General features: G+C 41.1%; 1 protein-coding gene across 4 annotated transcripts in view; it reads right to left on the reverse strand.

The window, feature by feature from the left end:
- AFF3 (ALF transcription elongation factor 3) overlaps window positions 1-26,918 on the reverse strand; it is a 320,625-nt gene that overhangs the window by 39,365 nt on the left and 254,342 nt on the right. For all 4 annotated transcript variants that reach the window (XM_050331225.1, XM_050331226.1, XM_050331224.1 and 1 more), the window contains one exon: window positions 2,273-2,438. In XM_050331225.1, coding sequence (XP_050187182.1) covers window positions 2,273-2,438 — 166 coding nt within the window. The remainder of the gene's footprint in view (window positions 1-2,272; window positions 2,439-26,918) is intronic.

The raw sequence follows: 26,918 nt of genomic DNA on the forward strand, positions 1-26,918 counted from the left end.
TCAGTTTACCAGTTAATGCTAAATCAAAAGCAAAGATGTATTTACTTTTTTTGTCTTATCCAACAGATTAAATTAATTTTAAGACTAGTTCTGGAACTGAGTCTGCTACTTAAGTGGACAGGACCTCCCTTCAAAGAGCTCCCAAGGACCTATCTCTTTCCATTTACTGGGTAAGAAGCTGGCATGTATTTTAGAAAGATGTCTTCACCGGCTGCATAAATGTAAGTTAAAGCATTTATGCAAAGCTGAAATGACTTCCAGTCAGAGACATCGTGTAAGCACATTTGAACTGGTGCCATCAGTCATACGATAGGCCTGGGAAAGCATTTGCCCTTGGGGAAAACACAGGTATCCTACTTCCCCGGGACACCCTGACCCTATCCACGTTGTGCCATCTCCCATATCCCATTAAGGGATGAAAATGCCCTATGAAAATCACTGCAGCCATCATGTTTTTGGGTAATTTACATTTTTGTATATGCATATTTCAGACAGCATGTCCTAGAAGACAAACCACACAAATATAATGCGAAGAGACAAGCAATCTGTTGGAGTGGTGCAGCTGTTTCGTGACAATGATCACTGACAACTCAGGCTCTGTACGAAAGTAGTTCCACAGATCTCGAGAGGATATGTATAAAATGCTTAAGAGGAGGCACTTCCTTCATGTTTCCATGACTCAGTCCTCTGCTTGACTTTATGAAATCCACGACCTGCCTCAGTTAATTAACTTCATGCATTCCCAGAGGAATTGCTGCTCTCGGGTCTAAGCAGCATGGGTAACTGTCTAGATAGTAACCACTCTTCCATTCCTGGGTACTATACTTCTCCTCCTTTCATCTCATGTTTCCTTCCGCTCACAATGTTTCCTTCTCTTTCTTCTCTTTGCCCCTTTTATTTCACCTTTCAAGATCCCACATGGAGAGGAGAGATCAAGCATGAGATCTCTGCACTAATTCCAGTGGGGAATTAGGCAGAGAGAGAACAAGGTCTTACTTAACAGGTCAGATGAGAAAGCTCAGAATGGGAAATAAGACATGGGGTACCACAGGGAGGGCAACAGGTAAGAGAGACTGGAAGGAAGAGAGAGACATGTCGGAAAGGGACAAAATGAGAGGAAAATTAACTGGAAATGGATCTGAAAATACTGTGAAGGAAAGACAGAGAGGAAGATAAGTGCTAAATAAGGAACAAAAGAGACAGAACCTGAGAAAACTATATTAAGGATGTTTCTGTGAGTGCTGAATTTTGCCCGACTGGCTGCAAATAACCAAGGAAAAGATGAGGAAAGGTTTGGTGTTTTCTCAGTGTCATTTTTTTAGGGTGAGAGAATAGGCGAGGTATAGTTTTGGGGAGGAGGAATCTGGTGATTGGATGCTTTATGTGGAGTAGGAAAATACACTGACTGTATTTCATGTGTATTTACAATCTTGCCACTAAATTTTTGAAAATTTTTCATACATTAATGTGTGTGATGTGGCTGTAGAGTTCATGGTTTAATTCTAAAGGCGTGTATTGACCAAAATACTTAGAAATGTCAATCCTGGTAGAAAAGCAGAGTAGAGAAAGTAGCTTTGTTCTGTCTGTTGAGCTTTCTGTAGAAGTGAAAGCAGGTGGTGTCATAGCACTGGCAGCTTAATTGTAGTTTAGCTAGGACTTGTCTACAAATGTGGAAATTTTCAGTACTAGCTTTCCAGATGACAAGTTTGGGCTCAATGTTTTGCACCATGAGTAATTCAGTTTAGTCCATTTTGGAGGTGGATTAAAATAAATCACATAAAGGCAGCAGTAAGAGAGAATAATTCACTTAGAGAGTGAGGCAAGACAAGTGAGTGAAAACTGTTTTGCTTTAAAAATCCACCCTCCAACTGATTTTATAACAGCTTCCCTGTGTGGCAAAGCCTTTAGTTCCCTTGCAGTGCTGGGAGCCCACATCAGGACTTAAACACTAAGCAAGCCATTGCTATGGAGGCAGAATTGCATAAAACTTCAAGCAAGCTGTGAGCTTTGCAAGGTGCTCCACTCATCTCCAATTTAAGGAAAATATCACAGGCTTATTTCTTTCTTCATTTTTGTTTCATATCCTTTAATCTGCCCCAGGATCCCTGGCCACTTGCATTTCACAGCATGCCAGGAGGAGGATCCCTGGGCCCTTGTCTTGCATTTTTTGTACATCTCCCCACAGTCTCCTTGTGTTGGCTTGGCTGGGGAAAGGTCTGAGTGGGTGTAATAATGGAGTGCACCCTAAATCATAGGGAGCAGAAGCCCTTACCTCTGGGCTGGAGTAATGCGAGGGCTTGCTGCCGTCACTCTCGCTGGAGCTGCTTTCGCTCTCTGAGTCAGACTCTGAGCTGGTCTCGGATTCACTGGAGCTGCTGCTGCTCGACCCCTTGCTGGAGAGTCCCGAGGCTCGGGCATTGGGCTGCGACACCACCAGGCTGCCAGCCCCACACACAGCCGATCGGGGAGGGGGCAGGGAAGAAAAGAAAACAGGAATATAAAAAAACTCACATGTAAAAATCATGGTGTTTTAGGGAGCATACCTCTCTGACTGCCTGTGAGCTTGTCTGTGCTGCTAACGAATGGTGAAGTGAGTTCAACATTACATTGCTATAATAGGGGGTAAAATATGAGGTTACTCTCTTATCCATTTAAATACATAGGTTTTGCCATTTCTTCTTCATCAGAGGGAGGGTCAGGTTTTCACTTTATCTTGTCTAGACATTTTAGGATATATTAAAAATACCAAATGTTCAAAAAAAGAGTACAGAAAACAATTTTACACTGTCTAATGAACACTCAGCACAGAGGTGGAAGCAGCAGAACAAAAAGGGGAACAGTTAAGAAACTGAGTTGAACCCCACACTACCAGTCATAAGTAGTAATAGCAATAACCATAAAAATAACCATAATTATACATCTTCAGCGGAGCTTCCAACCTCCATCTTCTGTTTTGCACACTTCTTCACTTACCCATAAACTATGTGATTACCTGTATATACCATCTTGATATTGACAACTCAAGATCTAAGACTCTCAGCTCACAAAAGCTTGAAGAGCTCAGGCTTGTGTTTTTGCATGTCAGCAGTGCAGTGCTGTCAGCAGAGCTACTTGCCTTCTTAAAAGTTATGTTTGCATGCAAGTGTTTGTATTTTCAGACTTGGCAGCAGAAGAAATGTATATTTTCCTAAAATAGTTGACCATGCATATTAAAATATCACAGTCATAAAGACCCGAGTGTGAAATATCTTATTAAGTCATCCAGCTTATTCCCCAGGCAATGGAAGATTGTTCCCTATAGCAGGGTGCATTTTCTAGTGAGTTGTCCAATTTGATTTTAAATGACTTGAATGCAGCTTTTAGTTTCACCCTTGGGAAACTTCTCTGCAAACCAACCCAAATTCCACTGTCAGAAATTTTTCCCTACATTCAACCTGAAGTTGCCCTTTTAAAATTTATTGTTGTTACTTATTATTTCATCCTATTACTAATAGTTACTATGATAAATTATCCTCCTCCCTTTCTGCTTTCACATTTTTGCAGACTGTTTTTCTGCCCTACTTCAGTCATCTTTCAGACAAGGCTTTACACATTTACGTCTTCTGATCTTTCTTCATAAGTCATTATCTCCAGGGATATGGGATCATTTTTACAGCTCTTTTCTGAACTCATTCCAATTCGTCTATACCTCTCTGATAACAGGGTGCCCAAACCAGAGTGCAGCATTATAGATGGGTTCTCACTAGAGCCCTACAATGAACGGCTATTACCTTCCTGCTTCTTGATACGTTACTTCTGTAAACATATATCCAAGCTGTGATGGAATGTACAGTCCATTAACACCCCTACCTCTCTTTCAACACTGCTTTCTCCAGAATTCCTCCACTGATAGCTACATTTTAGATTATTTGCTTCCAGGGAGATTAGCTTGCTTTTTTTCTTCATACCAGATCTCATTTTCTTCTTTACCGCACAAGCTTCTAGCTCCTTTTGATTTATTTCTCTGCCCTCGGAGGTGTCTGCAGCAACTTCTAATTTAGTATCAAATACAAACTTAATTAAATGGTTATTCACTTCCTTTTCCAGCTCATTAATGAGATCGTTAAATAAACCCCACATGAAACACGCCGGTACCCTAATAACCATCTCTTCCCACATCCATTCACTGGTGTTTATCATTACCCTTGTTTATGCTCCATCAGTCCAATATTGCTGCTAATTCAATGTGATCTTGGAGATGCATTTTCTGAGAAATAATATCTAATAATTAATTACTGTTCTGCTATGTTGCACCTAATGAATTGTCTTTACCTGCTAATAGTGCTTTTCATTACGGAAAACTGAAACCTGACACCTGACACAAGCCACATATGACAGGCAATTTCTGGGGCTTTGAAAAGAGGCCAGGCCATCAGAGATGCAGTTTCAACTCCATGATTCCCCATGGCTGCACACCTTTCTGGCCCTCTTCCTGCCTCCCCTAACATATGGCAACCTTCCCCCTCTGGACCACCTGTCTTGCACAAGCCAGTACTCCCACAGCATTGCTTTTACTTGCAGCATCCCCTCGCCTTTTGCGAGGAAGCGGCACAGCTGCCCACGGCTTTCTTGCTGCAGCAGTTTCTGGTTGCCTGGGAAATCATGCCACTGTTGGGGAGTCTTCTGCACCCTTTAAAGCACAGCGGGGCCAGGCAGTGCAGAAAATCTCACCTGTGATCTCATCTTACTAATTAAAAGCAAGTCAAATAAACAGGAAAGGGAGGAGCTGACATCCATTTTTATTTTTGAGCTTTATTTCTATCCTCATAACTACTGGATGGTAGAGAGATGGGCAACAGTAAAAGCTCATGCTCCATCAGGATGGCTCCGTGCTACAGTCCTGGTTGCAGAAGCGCCTGCCAGTTCCAGGGAGGCAAGAGGTCTGTCTTCATGCACAGGCATTAAAGGTTAAAAACTTGTTGTTATTCACGACATCTTTTGTCTACCCATGTAGCTGTGGTAAAGACAAGATTGTGAGGCAGCCATTTGTATAAGATCATTAAGGCAGAGAGGTGACTGAAACAGAAACAGCTGATAAGCTTGTTAAAAATTTTTTCCTTCCTGGAGAAGGAAAACTGGTATTCTGTACACAGCTTTTGGACAATGTAGCTTTCTACTTGTACAGGTTGCCCAGTAAACTCTAGATATAAGCTGCTCACTTGTATTAACAAGTCAACCCCTTACTAATAAAATAGTAAGAGATGTAAAAAAGCCATTATGAATCGGTTTTGTGGGTCTGATTTTTTGTCTTTCTTTTTTCCCCTTAAGAGAATATGAAAAGGTAACTGCTTTTTCTGACAGTGTCGCTTAGGGAATGCTTTTGACACTGTCCAACTGTGATGGATTTCCAGTCCTCTCCACAATGGCATTGTGACTGTTGCCTGAAAAGTTCTACAGCATCACAAAACACCTGCACATTTATGCCCTGCCCTTAGTGCCTGTGCTTTTAATTTTTAAATCATCATTTTTATTTGGCATTGACTGAAGTATTCAGAATTACTGTATAGGAGATGAGGGGGGAAAAGACCCATGGTAATATTTCTTTTCTGCTGTGACATGAAATGTTTTTCTAGGCTGCTGAATAGAAATTGTTACTGCAGCCATAGATATAAAATATAACTGTTGGACTCTTCACAAACATCTGGAAATCTATATTTGCTGCTCTAATGGTAGCCAATATACTACAAATTAAGCATTACAATATTTTCCCATTTATTCTGATGCTGCTTAAGTCTCCTTCTCCCTTCTACCTTTTTCATTTTAAAATATAGCATATTTTTAGAAGGATCCTCATTATACTTAGTGACCAGGGTAAAATCAGTTATATCTTTGTTCATGCATTTTTATTAAAAAAATAATTATTATTTTTTTTTTAATTGGTGACTTTCATTCTGGACTGCTCTTTCTGAAGGATGCAAGCAAGATCATGCAGCCAACCAATTTACATTTTAATGACTGGGGCACATAACATTCGTGCATATTTTGCTACTGGCTTATGCCCAGAATTAATTACCACACCATAGAAAATGTATTTTTATTTTAAGGAATTAAACAACAATTTGGGTAAGAACCACTTTCCTTTAAAGCTCTTGATCAGAGCATGCACTCTGACTTAAGGGAGAGAGTAAATACCTTGTAAAGCTGCCAGAAGCTCAGTAATAAGATCACTTAATAACCAGCACACCATCTGAAGTTTCTGATCAGATATCTCCTATCATCCTGGCTACATGGAACCTTGGCAACTAAATGCCATGCAAGTCTCCAACAGCTTGTTTTCCTGCACTGTCCACAAAGGACAACTGACCCTCCTCGGAAAAACTGCAAGACACCTCATAGCCTCAATTTTTCTCATATGCACAGGTTCAGAAACACAGTTATTTGGGGAGATAAGTACTTCTTTCCCACTCTAACTAACTTGTGATCCAAATTGAGAGGTGGAGCCATCTCAGTCCCTGGAGAAGCCTGAGAGGTTATTTATGGTGGGACCAGTCATTAGCGCCCATCAGGCTGCATGGCCATGGCCAGCCTTTGAATGGCACCAAGGTGGTTTAAACATTTATGCAGGAAGGTGCAAGTGTTTGCTGTTCAGTCAGTGGAGACAGATTCCCAAACCAGATCGCTTTGGTGACCCTCAGGATACCTCTTTAGGTTAATCACGCTGGATCTGAGTCCTGTTCTATGCTTCATATTAAGCTGCTGCTTACAGCTGCACTACTTTCCATGGTCATAAATCACGGTGTTCAGCACTGGCCACAGGAAGTTCCCAGGCAGCTAGGCATATGCTGTATCGCAGGAATTCAGTCTCACAGACATACAGCATGGGTAAAACAAGCAAAGTACAAGTAGAGTACAAGTAAAACTGATGCAGTTCTTTACCAAACTGCAAGTATTTGGTAACAAAATTCAGTAGATTCAAAAGAGAAAAATTCCTCTGATGCTGAAGAATTCATGATCCCAATTCTTCACTGCGTTACAGTATGAAGGCACTTTACACAGTTATGAATGATCATCAAGAATGCAAAGCAAGAGAGAATCATGAGCCAATGAAACATATCAGAGTAAGCCTCTGAAATACTTTTCCAGCCACAACAAAGGCTATGTAAATGCTCAAAGAATCATAGAATCAGTAAGTTGGAAAAGACCTCCAAGATCACCAAGTCCAACTTTTGACCAAATATCACTATGCCCACAAAACTGTATCACAAAGTGCCACATCTACTCATTTTCTGAATGCTTCAAGGGATGGTGACACCACCACTTCCCTTTACAACTTTTTTAGTAAAGAACTTTTCCTAATATCCAACCTGAACCTCCCTTGGAACAACTTGAAGCCATTTTCTCTTGTCCTGTCTGTTGCTGGTTGCGTGGAAGAAGAGGCTGATGCCCACCACATCACAATCTCCTTTCAGGTAGTTGTAAAGAGCAATAAGGTCTACCCTGAGCCTTCAGAGTAAACAACTCCAGCTCCCTCAGATACTCTTCACAGGACTTGTGCTCCAGACCTTTCACCAGCTTTGTTGCCTTTCTCTGGACGTGCTCCAGCACCAAAATATCCTTCTTGTAGTGAGGTGTCCAAAACCAAACACAGCACTTGAGGTGCAGCCTCACCAGTACCAAGCAGGGGGAAAATGATTCATATTTTAGATTCCAGTTGGTCTGTGTAATTTCACTTTGCACAAACTGTATCCAGAGCTTTCTTATCAGAAAGCTCACTGATACTGTAGGACACTATCTGCTGTATTTCTTTTTGTGTCTGGAGATGGGACATTACTTATCCAGTGTCATCTGCATAGCTCTGATCGTCTAAACTATTTTTCTTCTAAATTTCACCCTACGGTACTATCCATCAAGCACTGTGTAACTGTCAAGTGGCTCTGACTCCCCATAGGAGAGAGGAATGCAACAATTAGTGAGAAGAGCTGACTTGAATTTAAAAAAATGACACTGTTAGGGATCACATTGTCAACGCTGAGAGGTAAGCATGCAGAAGGACATCTGAATTTGTACACATCACAGACATTTGAGAAAATCCTAAGAAATACTACGAAATCCTGTGAATACTTACAGTATTTGGAATACCCAGAAAATCTATCACTGTCTGAAAGATCAAGGCCAGTTGTGGGAAAACAATAGTCTGAAACAGACACACTCCCTTGGCTGGTATAAACTGTCATAGCTTCATTGCTTTCAATCAGGCTACACTGATTTAAATCTGACAGTAAATCTGACCAAGACTCTGAAATGATATTTCAAATTCAGTGATGAAAACATATTTAATGATTTAAAGGAGCTCTGTTGGCAGAGCCACTATTTTTATTGCAGATTAAAGTACCTGAAGCACCTTCCCTTCTTCCCTTAGAGCCAACCTAAAACCCATCAAATGTCTTTTACAGGAAACTCTTTATCCCTTTGTTGCGAGAAGCAAATTCCACATGATGCTTCCTCAAAGCACTGACTGAGAACATCATGCCAAGATCTGCATAATTATCTCTGCTGCCTGGCACTGAAGATACTGCATGTCTCCCCTGCACACAGTAGGGAATTCCTGTCTCGATAATTGTGAATGAATCACAGAGTCAACGGAAATGCCCACTTCTTGCTGCTGCCCCTGTGTGTTTTTCAAATTCTCTTCCAGCAAAGACATCTGAAACATGCTTACTATGGGAATCTATCTGCACTTGCAGATCAGGCCATCCCAATATTGTAACAGAGCATATGGGGATATTTTCTGAGGCAACTGTAGAATGCCAAGAAACAGCACCATAAGGATAGCCTACAGAATAAATGTGGACCTCATCCATTTGTTTCAGGACAAAACCATGCTGAGAAAAGGGAAATGATACCATAAACTCTAGAATATGCACAGAGGACAGCCAGACACCTCCATGGTTTAAAATACCAGTATGAAGGCTGGTTCTGTACTTAACATTTAAAGGTGAGTATAATCATAGAAAGGTTTAGGTTGGAAGGCACCTTAAAGGTCATCCTGTTCCAACTTCCCTGATCTTTAAGGTCCCTTCCAACCCAAGCCCTTCCATGAGTCTATGCTTCTATGGTAAGGAGCCTCTGCTCTAGTTTTAGGTCTGCCATGTCAAGTCTGAATGACCAAATCAATGGAACCTTCCAAGGCTCCAGCCACCATCTCAGTCATACTTTCGGGTATGACCGAAATTGCCTCTTATGTTCAGTGTGTTGGATGTCCTTCGTTACTCTTTAAAAGACACTTGGATATCTTTGTTCTGAAGTCAGTATAAAAGTAACACAAATTTATCTTTTGTACCTTTGCTAACCATGAGCATGAAACAAATTAACTGTGTGAGTTCTTTACAGTTACCAATTGCAAAAATTACCTATCAGTCACTAACAAGAAAAGACAGCAAGCCATGCCATAGTCTGCTGTTTGGACCTGAATGCAAAAAAATGAGGCTGAACGCTTCCCTTTCTCCAGGTAAACCATTTCCCAGGAGTCTTTTAATATCTTTAGGAAAGAGAGAATGTTTTCATAGCTCATTTCTGTAATGGATGAGGTATGAAATGGGAGTCAGGATGAGTGAGAGTCCTGGAGGTTGTTTGGCTTGTCACAATATATAATGCTTCTGTGAAAGCACTGCATTACCTTAGCAGCACCACCTTTGCACAGCACAGCTAATAAAGCACAGCTGCCAAGAGCAGAGTTCATAGACTCTACCTATATTTTAACACTGTCCTTGGAAGTTGCTTAAATAGTTTGTGCTGACAAGACTACAAGTATCATCTGATAATGCAAACTGAAGGTAAGTCAGGTCTCTCTGAGGAGAGTCAGGTGGGCACTGTGCAATTGCAGCTTAATAGTCAGAAAAGTCACCAAAGAAAAACAAATTAATAGGACAGGCTGTTTAGAAAAATGAGTTATGAAGCTCATGCACACACACATAAAAAAACCCTTCAAAAATTCATTCTGGCAAGGTGCATCTACTTAAGGTCTGGTTGATAATGGAAGAAGCAGAATCACAGCTCCTACCTTGAAGGAATATAGTAGGAAAGAGAAAACCACCAAAAAAAACCTTGGCTAAAGAAACCCTTCCTAAAATAAAATGCTATAGAACAATTAGTAGTGACATCTCTGGATAAATTGCTCTATCAGGAGGAGCATGTGCCAGCCTATCTGAGATGAAAGAGTCCAGTAGACCTGCAGCAGCATTAACGTGGGGATGAAGTGATTAGTCAGCAGGCTGACAGCTGTGCTAGGAACCTGGTGCCAGATTCCAGTGTCTGCTTTCCACTGCTGCCAAGTGTTTGCTTGTCGCTCCAGATAAATGGAGCATCAGCAGTGTTTTATTTGACCTGATCACAAGAAAAATAAAGCAACTCTGACTTCCTCAGTGTGTTTGTCGTTGACCTTGCATCAGCTGAATATGAGCAGAGAGAACCCCTGGTCCAGGAAAGTTAACTCTTTAGTAGAAGAGGAGTGATAAGGTCTTTTTTACCCTTGGCCATTTAATTAGTCTCTTAATGGCTCAACGTACAGTGACTTAAAAAGAAAAAACCAACAGACATAGTCTATGTGTCCTATATTGTCCTTTAGAACATGGCTGTGGACGAGTGGTCTGGAGAAGGATGAACAGCTTTGAGAATAGTCCATGAACAGCCACCCTTCTGCCTCATGTGTGAAATCAGGAAACAATCTCTACAGACTTATTTTGAGAGGGAGGGAGGGTAGGGCAGAAATAAATTGTAAATGGATAAAGTTATTGAGAAGATTCAGTCATATAACACTGCTTTTGATATGCACCTGAGACCAATGGCAAATGGCTTTTGTGTGTTTTACTTCATATGTACCCCAGAACTTTAATTTTTCTTTTCTTCATTAGTTTGGCCATGTTAGCAACTTTCTAATGGAGATCCCTCTGTTGACTGGTTGAGTCCAGTTTGTGCTGCTAGGTGGACAACAGACAGTGTCTTTGAATCACACATCTGAAAGGGAATGTAGAAGACACTTTTTTTGACCTTTAATGCCCACAATGTGTAAGGGTTCTCCTTCATGGTGGCTAAGAGTGATACCTACACTTCAGAAGCAACATTATTCAAAGGATTCTCTTGGAAGACATACCCTTTTGTCTTCTCCACTAGGAATTTAGCCCTCACATCAGAACAAAAGGCCCAGAGAAGTGCAAGAAACCTAGACAGAGTTTGCAAGAAGGACAAAGGACTCCTTTGAGCACTTGTAGATATATAGTACTAGTGGCTGAGGTTGTGGTCAGGCATCTTTTTTCCATATCCAATAATATGGAAGCTTTGAATGTTTTTCTGGCACTCACTGATGGTTTGTAATAAGCAAGTGTATTCTGGACACTTCTACTTTCCAGTCTTTCCTCTTTTCCATCTGTCACTCCTATCGTCCTCCTCATTTGAAGAAGCTCCTTTCCTCGCTGCATCAGGTGTTGCTGCATACAATTACAAATAGAACATGAGTTGATTTGCCCACAGGAAATGTGATTAGTGACGCTCACAAAAGAAAGTAATCACTAGACATGAACTCTGTTCCACTTCCCATTATGTGAGTTAAAAACAGGCCTGCATTTCACTGGTTTGCCTGGTAAGTCAGACACAGAATAGGAGCTCAAGGCTCAGCTGTCAGAAGAGGGTCTCATTAGAGTGGGCTAATGTATGTGAAAGTAAAGATGTTACGAGGTTCTGCACAAGTTCTTTTGATCGCAGAGATGCACAGGATCTTTGGTCACTCAGGGTGCTGAATCCTACCACTACTGGAAAGACTACTGGATCAATGTCCATTCAAGAGAGAGGAAGAGCTCGACAGGGATTTCTGTTTCAGAAGATTTTGATGTCACATATGACAACAGAAGGAGAGATCCTTGTGCTTTAGCAAAATAAAAAAGTAGGAAGTTACACCTGCAATCGAAGAAATTGGGAAGAAAGGCTCAAATTTAGGGAGGAGTGAATGGAAACACAAAGCGTAAAGGTGTGTTTTAAAGTCACTTAAGCTGGGTGGTCACCTGAGGACCTCAACCAAGCCAGTTTTCTCACTTTTTTCTCACTTTGTGGATAAGTAAGTCATGTAACTAATATAGTCAGGACTCTGCCTATTGTGTAGGGCTTAAAAAGACTAAAGAAGAATGCAGCAGAATTAAGCCAAGGGGGAATTGGACCCTTTTGGTCAGATTGTGATATAGCTGGCCGGTGAGGTAGAGGATAGTGAGTTTGTAGGCATACAGTTTCTATGCCCTTAACTAACTACTGCCTAATTTCAGCACTCAGAAGTGCCCTCTAGAGATTCCTACCTCTCTTGATGGACTAGAAGGAATCTGAGATCCTAGAATTGCTTAAACTGTGTGCTTGGTATGCCCAACACCTTGTGCATTCTGATCTGTATGGGAAGTAAAGAAGGTTTAGTTCAGATTCTTCATCATCATTTTTCTTTCAGGGTTCAGTCACCTCTCTCCCTTTGTCCTAAGGACTGGGAGTGGTGGCCAGTATGAAGACCTATATCCACTTCTAACTCAGTACTCCACTGTTTCATTAGAGCACTATCAAAAGCTGATCCCTTGTCAGATTCCATGATCTCACTACCACCTGTCTCAGGAATCGATCCTCCACTAGCAATTTGAAGGTGATTCCAGCAGCTTGGTCTTTGGTAGGATAGGCTTCAACCCACTGAGAGAGATGTTACAAAGATAAAGGTAATTAAGCACTGTGATGCATCACCAGTGAAGGTATGGAACATCGGTCATGGTAGTTTCAGAAATTAGGCATAGGGACAATGCAAAATATTCTGTAGAGTGGCATTAACCCACCATTTTCAAAATATCTCATCGGGGGATTTTGATACCACTTCTCTGGAAATTAGCCTGGGTGTTGCTTTTTTTTGTCTCATTTATGTCCTAAACCATGAAGTATAAATATACTTCTATCCAAGAAAACAGCAAGTTTGCTTGTGAGTGACAGCTTCATCAAGCCACAGAAGAAAACCACAGCAGTGCAGACTAGAAAATCTTCATTTACACTGGTTTACCATCACCTTATTCCAGAACTGCTGTTCACATAACTCATGTTGTGGCTGGCCATCGCAATGAACAGCGTTCTGTAGTCTTCAGACACGGTCACACCTCGCTTCAGCACAGCAGCCTTTTGCCTCAGTCAGCAGAGCCCTGGGTATGGTTCTGCCTTGCAAGACCTCTCGCTAAGCTCTGAGAGTCCAAATACAGATGAACTTGTGCAGATAAAATTACTAACTACCATAATGGCTGTCCAAATGGGTGCAATAAATTTCAGCATGAGACAAACTCTCTCAGGTTTTACTGACTCTTAATGTTGCTGCTGCCAGCTTTAGTGTTACTCTTTGACTCAAGCCATATTCTGTTGTCTCCCAAAGGTCTTTTCGGCCCGTCAGCTCTAATCAATATGCTGCCTTGCAAAGGAGCTTGTTTTAAGTAGATTTGCTCACCATAAAGAACCATATAAAGAAAATTTGACTTTTACTCCTTGTCAGCGTATATCACTCCCTGTGCAGAGCAGCATTTAGATGGTCTACGAGTTGAATCCAAGTGCTCTCTTTTATATGTTTCAAGAAATGACAAATGCCTGGAAAAAAAAGCATAGTTGTTCTTCAGAAGACATTAGGCAGACTCAGGAATGGCAAAGCAGAACAGCTGATAAAGCCCAGAATTGTAGCAGAGAGGATGTTAAAAGCTAATTAGTTTGAGATTATTTGAAGACTTCTAAAAGGTTCTTCTGTTCTCCTTTCTGATGTAAGCACAGCCTGTTTTCCAGCAACATCCCAAACTATTTTAACATGTTTTTAGAAAAAGTTGCCCAGGATATGCTGCTTACATATTATTGACATCTTAGCTGGTAATAAAGGATGTTTAATTTTCAGCTGTTGAGTATTTGCCTGTGGTGCAGCCTTAGGTTTTCAGGGTCTGAGCCACTGGGGAAAAAACCTCCCATTCTGACCTGGCTCAGATTCTTGACCCCTTATTCTGGTTTAGTAGTATTGTACTTTACAGCTTGAATAAGAGTACCCAGAAGTGCTCCTGAAGAGCAGGAATGGTCTGTCTAGTGAGGGTATCAGGATCTGACTGTAACCCAGCAAACACAGTGTGCAGATACTTGATAAGGGACTTTGAAGCAGACAGCTGTGTGTATTAGTAACCTTTGCTGTGCCTTCCTCAGATATAACGTGGCCTGTGAAAAACTATGAATAAATATGATATGCACAAATATATAACTGTTAAGAACAGTTATATAAATTGCCCTTTACAATTCAAAGGAAAAATCAAATGTGAATTGCATTTTTTTTTTAAGATGTCATCCATGGAAAGCAAACTTGAGGTTTGTTCATGCACACACAGATGCTGAGGGGAGGCAGAAATAAATTTCAAAGTAAATATAATTTAATTTGCTGTATTAATCTAGAATGTGGTACCGAAGTGTCTGGACTCAGTGGCTCCCCAGCTGCACCTTCCTGCAGGATGTTATTAATTGTTTATGTCTGTGAAATATGCTACCAACTAGTACGAAAAGCACTAGAACTGTATGATATTTTAATTAAAAAAAAAAATTGGTCTTACATAATGCTGTGTCCTGATGTAGTTAAAAATATATCTTCCAATATACCTTTCAATCCATATCTCGCTTGTTTTGTTATTTATTAACCACCATGCATCTTTTTAGGTTTCCTATGAATTTACAGTATCACTAAGGAATGCCGAGGTACCTTTGCCTATTCTTAAATGCATCTTTTGCTCTCCCTGCCTCTCCCAGTGGGGCAGAGAGGAAATGCACACATGATAGTGAGGAGAGGGTGCAGGGACAAGGAGAAATATTGCTCACTGGTGCTGCTTCTCCCTCCCAGTGGCACAAAAAGCTGTTACTGTCTTCTTTCTCTCTGTGCTCCCAGGGTAATAGTCCCTTTCTGGCACTCTGATCTCACTGCAGTACCTTAAACATGCCTCTGCCTGCTTGAGGTATTGCATGGCCTGGGATGTGCTGTGAGAAGTGGTAAAGAATGTACATTTAGCAATGTGATTCAGCACAAGACTATTAAAGGTGTAGGAGTCAAGATGTGGTGCTGCAGGGAGTTCAGTGCCCAGCTGAGAGGATTTACATTCAGTGCTTCTTTAAGAGTGTATCATATCACCTGCCTGCAGCTGGGAAACAGCTGGAGGGAAGTGGGAGAGTCTGCACAAGAGCTTTGCAGGGAAGACGAGACAGACAGAATTCCGGGAGAGTACGATTTTCCACTGTCAGTGAAGCAAGAAAGTAACTCTTGGGGATTTTTTTTTTTACCACCCCAACATGACTCTAAATGCTGCTAGGCAAGCTTCAGCTTGGGGAGAAAGATCAAGTGTTGGGTCTTTGCCATTAGCTTAGGCACTAGGGGAAAGAGTTAGATGACTTTGTTGATAACTAGCTTGAAGACCCCAGCAGGACTTCAGACAGTTTTATTAATCATAAAAGTCATTAAAAATGGCCAATTCCTCAGGGGCAAAGTAAAAACAAGACTTTGGAAGAATGAATCAGGGCAGGCATCTCCCATTCCTAAGAGTGCTCTGTTCAACATTCTATGCAGGGAACTGAAAGGGAATACTTAGGAGTGACACTCCGGAGCAATATAACCTAATGCTTTCTCAGGGAAGGGGCAGGCTTCCTGATGGACTTGGACTGCAACAAGGAAACATACTGATGGACTTTGTGTAGAGCTGGAAGCCACTGAACTCTCAGTCTGTTGACTCAAGAGGTTTACATGTCACATTCAGAATCAGCAAGATGGTTTTCCTCTTTGCCTTTGCACTTGGCCTTTCCTTTCACTTTTTTGCTCTCCTCTTGCCTCTCCCTGGATCCAGGTCTGGGCTATCCAGTTCAGAGGCATGGAGTGAGACCAGCAAAGTGCCATGAAGATGATTAATGGACTGGAACATCTTTCACAGGATGAGAGGCTGAGATGACTGGGAGGGATAAATACCTGACAGGAGGAAGTAAAGAAGACAGAGCCAGGATCTTCTCAGTAGTGCCCACTGACAGGACAAGAAGCAAAGGGCACAAATTGAAATACAGGAAGTTCCATTTAAATATAACAAAATATTTTTTTTTTGTTGTGAGAACGGTCAAACCGTTGAACAGGTTGCTCAGAGAGCCTGCCAAGTCTCCATCCTAGGAGATATTCGAGACCCAAGCAGACATGGCCCTGAGCAGGGGCCTGGACTAGATGACCCCAAGAGATGCCTTCCAGACTCAGTCATCCTGTGACCATGTAGGACTAGCTCAGATACCACAAACTATGGTGCTAGCTAATGTGATAATGTGATAACGTGGGCACCCAATGGTTCCTGAGCTCCACCTGGTCATGAGCATCCTCCTGTTTTGTGTTTAAAGCTCACTTAGACGACTACGTAAGTCACTGCTCCAAATTGAATGAAGTGTAGACTTGACCTTGGGCACGAACACTACAACTGGAATGTGTCAGCTGCATATCACATGTTGGCAGTTTTACCCACTACTCTATCCTTTTGCAGTCTACTGTATGCTTGTCAGAGTAAAATGGACTCAGGGGGTGTTATTAGGTTCATTTGCTGCATTTGTTGTATTTTACAGCAGGTGGAACATGCAGCAGCAGCAGCAGCAGCAGCCACAGGCTGGAAAACTTCCTTCTCCTTCCAACATTTCTGGATCTGTTTCTGAATGTGATCAGCAGTGTCTGAGGCAGCCCATCAGGTTATGCTTTATTTATTTAACTGTACTTTACAGCACCTCCCTTCTTCAATAAAACTGTGTTGTTGGGAGACTGCTTTACATTTTTTTAGGAGTATCTCTCAAGTGCAGTTGTCTAGCATCACTGCCCAGAGCAGCTGCTGACAATGCCAATGCACCAACAGCTGCAAAATCCCTCTTTTCTGAAACCAAGAGTAGAAAAGATCATCATGAAATAATGGACTACTGTGGCCATTCTATCTATGCTGTTCATAAATTACATTTTGAACCTGGCAATTGCGGGGTAATTAGGAGGAGAGTAGCTTTCCTGCAGGAACATATATTTCCTATTCTGCTTGCCTGACACACTCCAGTTTAATTTTTCCTTTGTTCACTCAGCTTAGAGAATGGCAATTATGAGAGGTGATAGCCTAGTGGCAATTTTTGAATAATGAAGAGAACTTAGAAATGAGGGAAAAAAAAGAGGACAGGTATCACTAGTAATTAAAATAATTTTGAATTAAAGGGACTATTTCAATAATTGCTTTTGTTCTATAATTGTCACCACATAACCTATCCTTATGAATTACTAATACAGTGAAATAACACCACTGTGGAGAGTGATCTTTAAAAGACAGCTTTGCTAAACATGTTACCTCATCAGTGAGAGATAAGTAATGTTTGGGCAGACTTTTCAACATGGTAGGTGATGCCATGGCTCTGATCACTAACAGCTATGCAATTTTTAAACCCTCCTTCCCCTTTTGGCCCTGTCAGAGAGGCACAGGAAACAGAGCAGGAATTCCCATCTCGGGTAGCCAGAAGAAGGCTTCACATTATTAAAATAGATGATTTCCTTCATCTAAGAGCCTCTGAGGAGCATAAATTACAAACAACATCAAAGCAAGTGAAAAGTTTTAGAGCAGACTGTCAAAGAGGCTGCTGGGGTTTCCTTGGTAGATTTTCATTTTTAAGGAGTCTCAGTAATTTACTTTCTCAAAACAATTCCATATGTCTGTGGATTATTTACGGTTGTTTTGATTTTTGTTGTCAAGGGTTTTAAAGAAACAATATGACAATTATTTAACATGGGGAATTAAAGTTAGACAGAGAATGCCTGCAGTAATGAATTACTGGGATGATCTCATGGACTAAAACTTTGCAGACTTGCTCGGTACTCTCCAGGGCTAGACTAGATACAAAGAAAAGCAGTATAGACAACTAGAAAATAACTATAGGCCTGATTCTGTACAAATAGAGCCAACTAATTATTCATGTTGCCATCACTGATTTCACAGGATGGCAGGATTTTACCAGTGTGGCACAGTAATAGGGGCTGCGAGATACATTGTGTCAGAAGTATTGGCTCAGAAGTAGAACCTGGAAAATTTTGTTTAATCCGTCCGATAAAAAGCCCAAAGGCCAACTGTGGTCTTAGATTAAAAGTCATTAGGGCAAGCTGTGAACTGATTCATATTGGCTTCCTAACTTAGGGTAAAGAAGTCACTAATATTAGAAAAGGCATGGAGATGCTGAGGTTATTACCTTGTCCTGAGGAGGTGGTGCCTGCTGAGTGTGGGTTTCAAGTGCTTTCCCTGAAGGAAAAGGTTGACATTAGTCACAGGGACACGCACTGTGCAGGAGGTTGGTGTGTCACACCTCACCTGTAGTTTCCACCTACAAGGCCATGGGTATATTCAGCAGCAATCTACAAACTGCACACCTGCCTGTCCTGACCACATCCAGGAAACAAGGCTCCATCTATCCAATAAAATAAGCAGGCAAAAGGATGGAGCTATGAGAACCATTGCCACCTCTTGGGATCACCAAGCAGGAGATGCCAGTTTTAAGCTCAGCAGCCATGAGAAATAAAGATCTTTAGGGAGAAAGGACTGGTCTGAACACTTGCTTTTCCTTTAAGGAAAGGATCCCTCTTTATTTTGCAAGTGTTTGAATGCACAGGTGTTTGGGCAAAAGAGGAAAAAAGGAAAAAGGTGTTGCTTGCAATCCTAGCAACAAATGACAGATTCTTAAATCCATCATTTACTACCGGTGAATTATTCCAAAAGTTATTTGTAGATTTTACCTAGTAATCATTCAAGAAGTATTTTCATAAATGTTGCATCAATAATTTAAAAGTTGCAACAGCATCTGATTTTCAGAGTGACCTCCAAGAGCCAAATGATAATGATACATGATAACTATGTGACATGAGAAGGAACTGATAAACTGTGCATCACTAGTGAGTTCACTCCGATGGATACTCTCCCCCCGGCTGAACCACAACACCACCAGTCCTCCATGCTCCACTGGCAAGGACTAAAGATCACACTCTTCGATTGCCTTACTCAATGCCTTATGTCTTGAGTGTTTGTGAGGAGCTTGGTTGAAACACAAACTGGCTTCTCTTCAGTTTTTCCTGATGCAAAACCAACTGGATGTAGTTCCATCTCATGTCAAGCTTCCCGTGTAAGGCTGATTGCCTTCTGCATTGAATATGTTTGTTTGAAAACTCAAAGCTCTGATTCATTGGTTCAGGTCTTGATTGTGATCTTGATTTGATGACTGTGCTGTCCACCGTTAATTAGCTTGTTGTGGTTCTGCTAATGTGTTTTACATTTGTTTGCTTATTTTTAGTACACAGGACTGGCTTATTCATTCTGATAGTAACATGAGTCACATCAGCTAAAGATGTATGTAACTTAAATAAGATAATTCCCATGCATGTGGCCCTGCAACCAAATAAATAGCTCTATCCTCAACAAGGCCATATCAAGATTAAAACAAAGCTGCTAAAATGTTGTCTCAGTAAGCAATTAAACTAAAAAAAAAATCTCAAGGTTGCAATACTACCTTTAACAGCCTCTCTACCAGGTGCAAGACAAACGTAAGGCAATCACTTCCTAACTAAGCAAACCCTGTTTACGTCTCAGCTTAGGAAACATATGTTGTTAATTTTAGAATCAGTTGCCATGTGAGCTTGGTGTCACTTCTAAAAAAACCCTCATCACTTCTAACAAAAAAACCAAAACAAAACCAACCAACCAACAAACAAACAAAAAGGTGTGACTTTGGGGGGTAATTATTTTTTCAGCACAGGTGTAGAAAGTACAGTTGAACATTCCAAACATTCACAGAAGTCAAGCTTTGACTCAAACTGCAGTCTATGGCAATCTGAAAACAGTATCAGAAAATCTATTCCTTCAGGCATGGTATGGCCATAATAAAAAGCAGTGTAGAATTTCTTAGCTTAACTGAGGCTCATTTTTTCTCCTTCCAGATTTCACCTTTCCTCCATGATGTCCCTTTTCACACTGGCCAGACTACCCACACTTCATCTCTTTATCCTTGCAGCTCTTGATTAAGCAGAGAAGTGACTGGTGGGTCAATGCAGTTATGAAGTTTGCAGTCACCAGTGCTTTCCAGATAACCTTCCAGGTAAACAGATGAACACTGATGCATGATATCACTGTGGAGCTCAACTCCAAAGCAGCCAAGGAATGTATTGTGACACTGTAGTATGCCTTCTCCATGTAGGGCAGTGGGAATTAATTTGCCATATATTCTTTCATTTAATCAGAGAGTGTTTTTTCAGAGTTTGCTGTAATATATTTAAAAGGCTGATGTGGTAAATGACTGACATATGAACAATTCAAACCAGATCCACAATTTACTGCTGTTCCATGGTGATACCAAAATTTTGGTCATAAAAACAACCCTAATAATTTAGGTAGGGCAAGTCCGTGGTAATTACCTATTCTAATCAACCTGTAAGACCTTACACAAGCAGAAGACAGCAACATAAAGTGGATAATGACAGAAATTTGTCACGGCTCTTGATAAATGGTTAATGCTGCATTTTGACCAAATAGAAGAAAATAATAAAATACATTTCTTAGAAATTATGTGATGCTGGCTCAGATTAGCTAACTCTATTGAATGCTGAGGCACTCATCTGTTTCAACAGTGCCCTTTGTCTGCACACACAAAGAATATGCATGGGGACAATTCAAGGCTCCAGGAGAGGGGCAGGTGTGTTTGCATGCAACACAAGGGGAAAAACTCCTGGATAGTCAGATTTCAACTTGGTGCTTTTCACCAAGATTAAATCCCTTATAATTATTTAGGAAAGACTTATATTTTTACACAATACTTATAGAACATCAGCAGTCTGACATTAAAATTTGGTGGCACCTGACAAGCAGATAACATGCTAATATAGAAAATGGTATAAAAAGAGAAGCTGAACCAGAGGGCCCAGTACATCTCTATTAATTAGAGAGTGATAATCTCAGAGGAGCATTTAGGTTTTGCTGTCTTCTCAGATTGTTCTCTGGGTCCGCACAAACAACTCTGCAGTTTTTGCTTTCCTCTTCAGCTTTATTGGAGGGAGGTGCTGTGCTGTGAGTCCGTTCAGCAGGAGGAGGAGGAGAAAAGCTGAGGATGATTTGACAGCTGGAGGAGCCAAAAATTAGGTTCTTCTCAGAGCTCCACCTTTCAACGTCCTTATCTCAAAAAATGTAGGTTACAGCTTTCATGTTGGAAGACCAACACTCTTTTTTTTCTCTACACTGTAGCTCTTCCCATAAGTCCTGGGAGGTGTTTGCATGAAGGGTGTTCTCACCAAAAGGTTTCAAACTGGAAAAATGAGTGTGCTTGTTATTAGGTTCAGCAGACAGGGAATCTGCCAGGCTTTTACAAAACTGCTTATATTCTGAGCCTTAGCTCTTTCACCATTTCTTTTTTAATTTTATTTATTTATTTATTTTTTTTTTTTTTTTTTTTTTTTTTTTTACTGAGCACAGGACAAGCTCTATCTTATTAAGTGAAAACAATAGGGTAAGAAGTTGGAAATTGCCAGGAAGCCTGGGAAAGACCGACACTCAGGCAAGATTTCATTCCATGTTTTCCTGTTGACCTCACAGGCTCTCAACACAAGAGCTCTGAGTACATTAAAGAAAGGCCACAGTCTCATTTGGTCCTGTGAACATTGGCAATATGTTATGGGGACAATATACAAGCTTGAAAGGGAAAAACCGCAGCAATGTCCCCATGCCCTGGAGGTTTTGTCTGGTGCAATGCCGTTTAACCAGAGCACTGTAAGGTTTTAAATGGCCATATGAGATTTATAGTAGGTCATGACCAGATCTCTTTTCAGGGCAAAGTTTGAAAAGTCCATTTGTCTCAAAATTTAAAAAAAAGAGTCTGGTAATTCTCCAGGGTTTTTCCTCTTCCTTCAGGCAACTATTTTTGCCTGTCCAGAGTTCCTAAACCCTCCCCAAGAGCCTTTTAATGTGGGAAATATTGTTCTAGTGTCTCCTATCAAAGGAATAATACAGAGGATACAAATATTTACAAACCCACTCTTAAGTCCACATGGTCAGTGTCAAGCTTATTAAGTTTTAGAACAAGGCACACCATGACCTTAAAAGAAGTAGCTTCAGGAAATCAGTACTTGAGGGCACTATAATGAGGGAAGAGCGATGGTTGTTGCGGTGAGCTGAATGGCAGAGACAGAACTCCCCATGCCCTGCTGATGGCGTGGCTGTCCCACGGTGGGGCTGGCAGCCAAGGGGCAGCCCTGGCTGGGAGAGGGCAGTGCTGGCCCCCAGCTGGGCTGTGTCCCACCACGTCTCAGCAAAAGGTGGACACTGCTGTCCGTGGGGCTCCAAAACAAGGCAGTTGGCTGGCCCCCCACTACAGCTGTTTCTCTGTTGTCCCCCTTCAACGACGGGGTCTACGTGTGGGTGATGCTTGGGTACCCTCTGCTGGGCTTCAATAATGACACTGCAAGCAGAGGGGTTTGGCTCCTGCTGTGTAGCCCTGAGATTGGGGGCAGCTCAGGGACACTGGTAGGCAGGCACCTCCGTGGGGTCAGGGTGGTTTTAAAGCGTGGGGAAAGGGCAAGACTGAGCAAGCAAAACAGCAAGGCTCCATGACATGCAGCTGCAAGGAAAGGAAAATGGGAATGGCAAGCAAAGTCCCGTAGGGCTGCTGGGACCCAGGGTCTAGCTGCCCCCTCGCCACTGCCATCCCTGCCAACAGGCATCACCTTCCTGGTTGTGAAACAACACAGGCCAGGGGGGTATGCCTGGTGCCAGGGCCAGAGCAGATCCTCGTAAAAGCATATTAAAGTGTCTTAAAGGATCATTGCAAAGCAAGAAATTTACTTGGCAGGTCTCTGTGACTTTTCTGGGGGGATTTATATCTGTTGTGTAAATCAGAATCATGGGATTCCTTAACCCTGCTCCTGGTGTGTGTTTTTTGTTTGTTTGTTTGTTGTTGTTTGTTTGTTTGTTTGTGGGGTTTTTGGGTTTTTGTTTGTTTTGTTTTGTTTTTGTGGTTTTTTTGTTTTGCTTTTTCCTTTTTTTTGTTGTTGTTTTTTTTTTTTTTTTTAATTTAACAAATTGTTCATTTAGAGCAGTTATGCTTGATTGTGCCAGTAAATAATAAGTGAAAACTATTTGTGAATTATTTGGCTGCTAGATTTCCACAGAGAAGGGCCTATTCTCTTCTGTGTGAATGTGTGTGTGAGAGGCAGTGCCTCAGCATGAAAAAGAGTTTTGTGCCTGAGTCAAGAATGAAAAAGCCCTTTAAAATCTTGATAGCAATCTAACACAGAAGATACACTGCTATGCAAACTAAACTTCATTAGATATAAAATACCTACCTTTAAAATAAATAACTTTCTTTTTGCTAAAATGACAGAAGATTGCAGACTGTATTTAAGATAGCACGTGTCATGTTTAAATCACCCCATGGAAAAATGCCTAATTTAATTTAAGTAATTTCTATTTCTGACTTTCAAAATGATATAATTTTCAGGTTATAAAAATGTAATGTTTGAACTTAGGTTCTTTACACCTAGTTTCAATCCAGGCCTAATTTTACTTATAAGTTAAAACCACATTAGAACACACAGTCATAATATGATCTGGCCCCTCTCTGACTGCAAAAAGGGCATCCTACTATAAATAGAAACCTTGAGAGAAGGAAGGCCTTCCATTTTGAGAAGGATTTTGAAATTTTGTGTCATTCCAGTTTGGAAAAAAGCTCTGCAATTCTGAATTTTCCCATGAAACAGAACCTCAAAAGCAAGCAATAATAATGAAAAACAAAGCAGAAAGTGTTTGTTCCGATAATTTGTAAAGAAAATGTCACCAGACAGACCTCCTGGAAACGCTGAGTGAGAAAAAAAACTTGTAACTTTGGAAAATGAGTCATTTGAGATTTTTGGGTCTCAGTTTACATCAAAAAAGCTCCAACAGTTTGGGAGCCTGAATACTTTTCCTGCAGCCCTACTCCTCAGGTTGCCAGCAAAGGTGTTGGGGGAGCAGGTAAATAGTCAGCCTGAGCTAAAGTGGAACCTTAACCAAATCCTCATGTCTAAACCACACACTGAGCGTATTCCTTTAAAATAATTTGCTTGTGCAACCTTTGGAAACACAAATAGGTAGTGATGTGAATTTTAAGTAAGTATATACTTAATACGGAAGTATTTCCAGGGTCCTGAGGTGAAATCCCAAGCAGGTGAAAATTGGGATAACCCCACTGAAATCAGTGAGCTGATTTCATGTTGTAGTGGTGAAAATCTGATCACTCAAGTTTAAAACAGACTCCAAAGTGTACAGTCAGTGTAAAGTAAGGATCTGTGCCAGTGTGCACCAATCAGAGCCACTGATGAACCACTAAGAGAATTATTGTGGGACTCAAAATGTTAAAAACAATTATATGATTGAAGTTGTCATTTCATGCAGAAAAAAACATATCTCAATCAAGCTAAACCAGAAACGTGTAATTTTTCTGTTTACTTTTCACATTTACCATGAAAAAATGCTCCCTGCTGCCACAAACTACATGGATAAATGGAAAGGTTTGCACGCAAAGCCAATCTGTCAGCATTGGCTGAAAAGTGTATAAACATACCTCCTTCTCCTGATGGCTGCATAAAAAGACTTTTCACATGCATGGAAAAAGTATTCCTCCTTAACCAGCTCAAGCCCAACAGCTAGGTATAGCATTCCTTGCTCATCAAAAATTCCCAAAGATTTCAGTTTGGCTTCTGGGTGTATCAGAAACGTGGGGTCAAGTCCCTACTTTGGCAGCGTCGCAGGGCATAGAAATTCTCCAAAAGTGGCCTTGCTTCAGTATCTGAATTTCAATGCACTGTGCAGAAAGCAAGCAAGCAAGCAAGCAAGAAAGGACGTTTTCATAGAATCATAGATCAGTTTGTAAGGAACCCTTAAAGGTTATCTAGTCCATCCTCCTTGCAGTGAACAGGGATATCTTCAACTACATGAATCTGATCCTTTTTTCACAAAGTTTTGGATCTGAGTCTTTCCCACGGCTTTCTTAGCCAAGAACTTCTGTAGGGGTACTACCAAACATGCCTGAAACCTTTCAACTATGATATTTTTCCTGATAAAGCATTAGTATGAGATTTGATGGATCACACTGAGGTATAGGACTCTACTGGATTGCTGGTGTACTTTCACGCCAATGTATATGGAATAGCTAAGTGGGAAAAAGCTCTTCCATTCTAAGTGTGCTCCATCTAATTTCACAAATGTTCCAGTTTTTCTCTGGGAGGAAACCCAGTCTGTTCGCAGATCACACATTTTCTTAAACTGAAATGCAACAAACCTAGAACACTGTGAACCATTCCTCAATGACAGAATAAATCCAACTCTTCTCCAAGTGGAGAGGAAAAAGTTTTCCTTCAACATACATCAAAATCGAGGCAGTCATGACAAAATGAGGAGACATCTGGATGGGAATGCATAGGTGAGAAAAGTATCTCAGATCAAAACAATGTGATTCCTTGCCGGAGCATTTCAGGCCTGATTCAGCCACAACTACTCCCCATAGTGAAATCACAGGGCACCTCTTTCTTTGTAAAAACTCTTTTTTTTTTTTCCTGCAAAGAAACTAGACACAGTTCTGCATCCGTGTACTATCTTCTCCACCCCTCAGAGAGTAAAGGACGAGCCAAGGTACAGACTGTGTGGTGTCCCCACTGGGGCCTCATCAAGACTGAGGAGTCCCTTGCCCACCCTGGACACCAGCACATCTTCTCTTTTGTGGGACTGGCTTCCTGCAGATCATGACTGCTCTCATCCAAGCAAACCAGGCCTCCCATTTCCTTTTTGCTTCCACTGTTCCCAGGGTCAGAACAATACCAAGAACATGGAGAAAATTCTATTGAATCTAAAATTAAAAAATACAGAGGGCAGAAGGCAGATAGCCGTACCAGTGACAAAGGCAAACCTTGAAGTTCAGCTGAGATTTCTAAGCTAACTTTGCAGGAAGGCAGGAAAAACCAACTGGAGCAAGCATGTCATCATCCTTGGAGCTGATGCCAGAAAACCCTGTTGTGCCTGGCTGAATACTGAATCATTAAAGCTTGAATGGGGGATCTCCTTCCATCTGCTGCATGGACTGCTGCCTCACTCAAAGGGAACTGAAATTTCTCCTTTGCATTGCTGCACCTGCTCTGCAGACTCCCCAAACTACAGCTAAGACACAATTCACAAACATACAGGGGTCAAAAGTCTCAAGATAGTGTCATGTAACCGGACCAGGCTGAGGTGTTGCTGATTGCTATGAATTTTCAGCTTTTCCTAAAATAAGGTGGTAATGAAAGTGTGGTTATTTGTGTGAACAGCATGGCTGCTGGTTTCCAGCTCTTGGTGCTGTGTAAAGCTGAGCTCTCTTTCATCAGACTACCAGGAAATAGATACAAATGTATTTGTAAGATTTCACTTTTTTCAGCATAGCACTAAAAATAGCACAATAGTATCAGGCTCTCTGTTTTCTTATCCCACTGCTGAAGTAAGAAAGGCATAATGTTATCAACTAACTGTCCTCTTACCTCTTCCAATAAAGCAAGTCTTAGCTACCAGAATTACTATCAATGTTAAAATCCCTTTTGTTTTACAACACGTTCATTGCCTAGGGGGACTTTTATGGCCCAAAGGGAAAAAAATGTTCAAACCTCATAGAAATATCATAAGTCATATCAATAATAAGGAAAACAGAATTCATTAACAAACTCACTGCCCATAGCTATGTACTCATGATATATGGGAGTGGTGTTCAGAGTGTCAATTCCATAATACTTTAAGCCAGTGCTCCTTTGATCCACACTTATGGAGATGGACAGACAGGTTAGGCAAGATTATGCCCCCAAGGGT

Source organism: Myiozetetes cayanensis, unplaced genomic scaffold (assembly GCF_022539395.1).
Source record: "Myiozetetes cayanensis isolate MyiCay16 unplaced genomic scaffold, myiCay2020 scf5-8, whole genome shotgun sequence".
In the NCBI taxonomy this organism is placed as follows: Eukaryota; Metazoa; Chordata; class Aves; order Passeriformes; family Tyrannidae; genus Myiozetetes; species Myiozetetes cayanensis.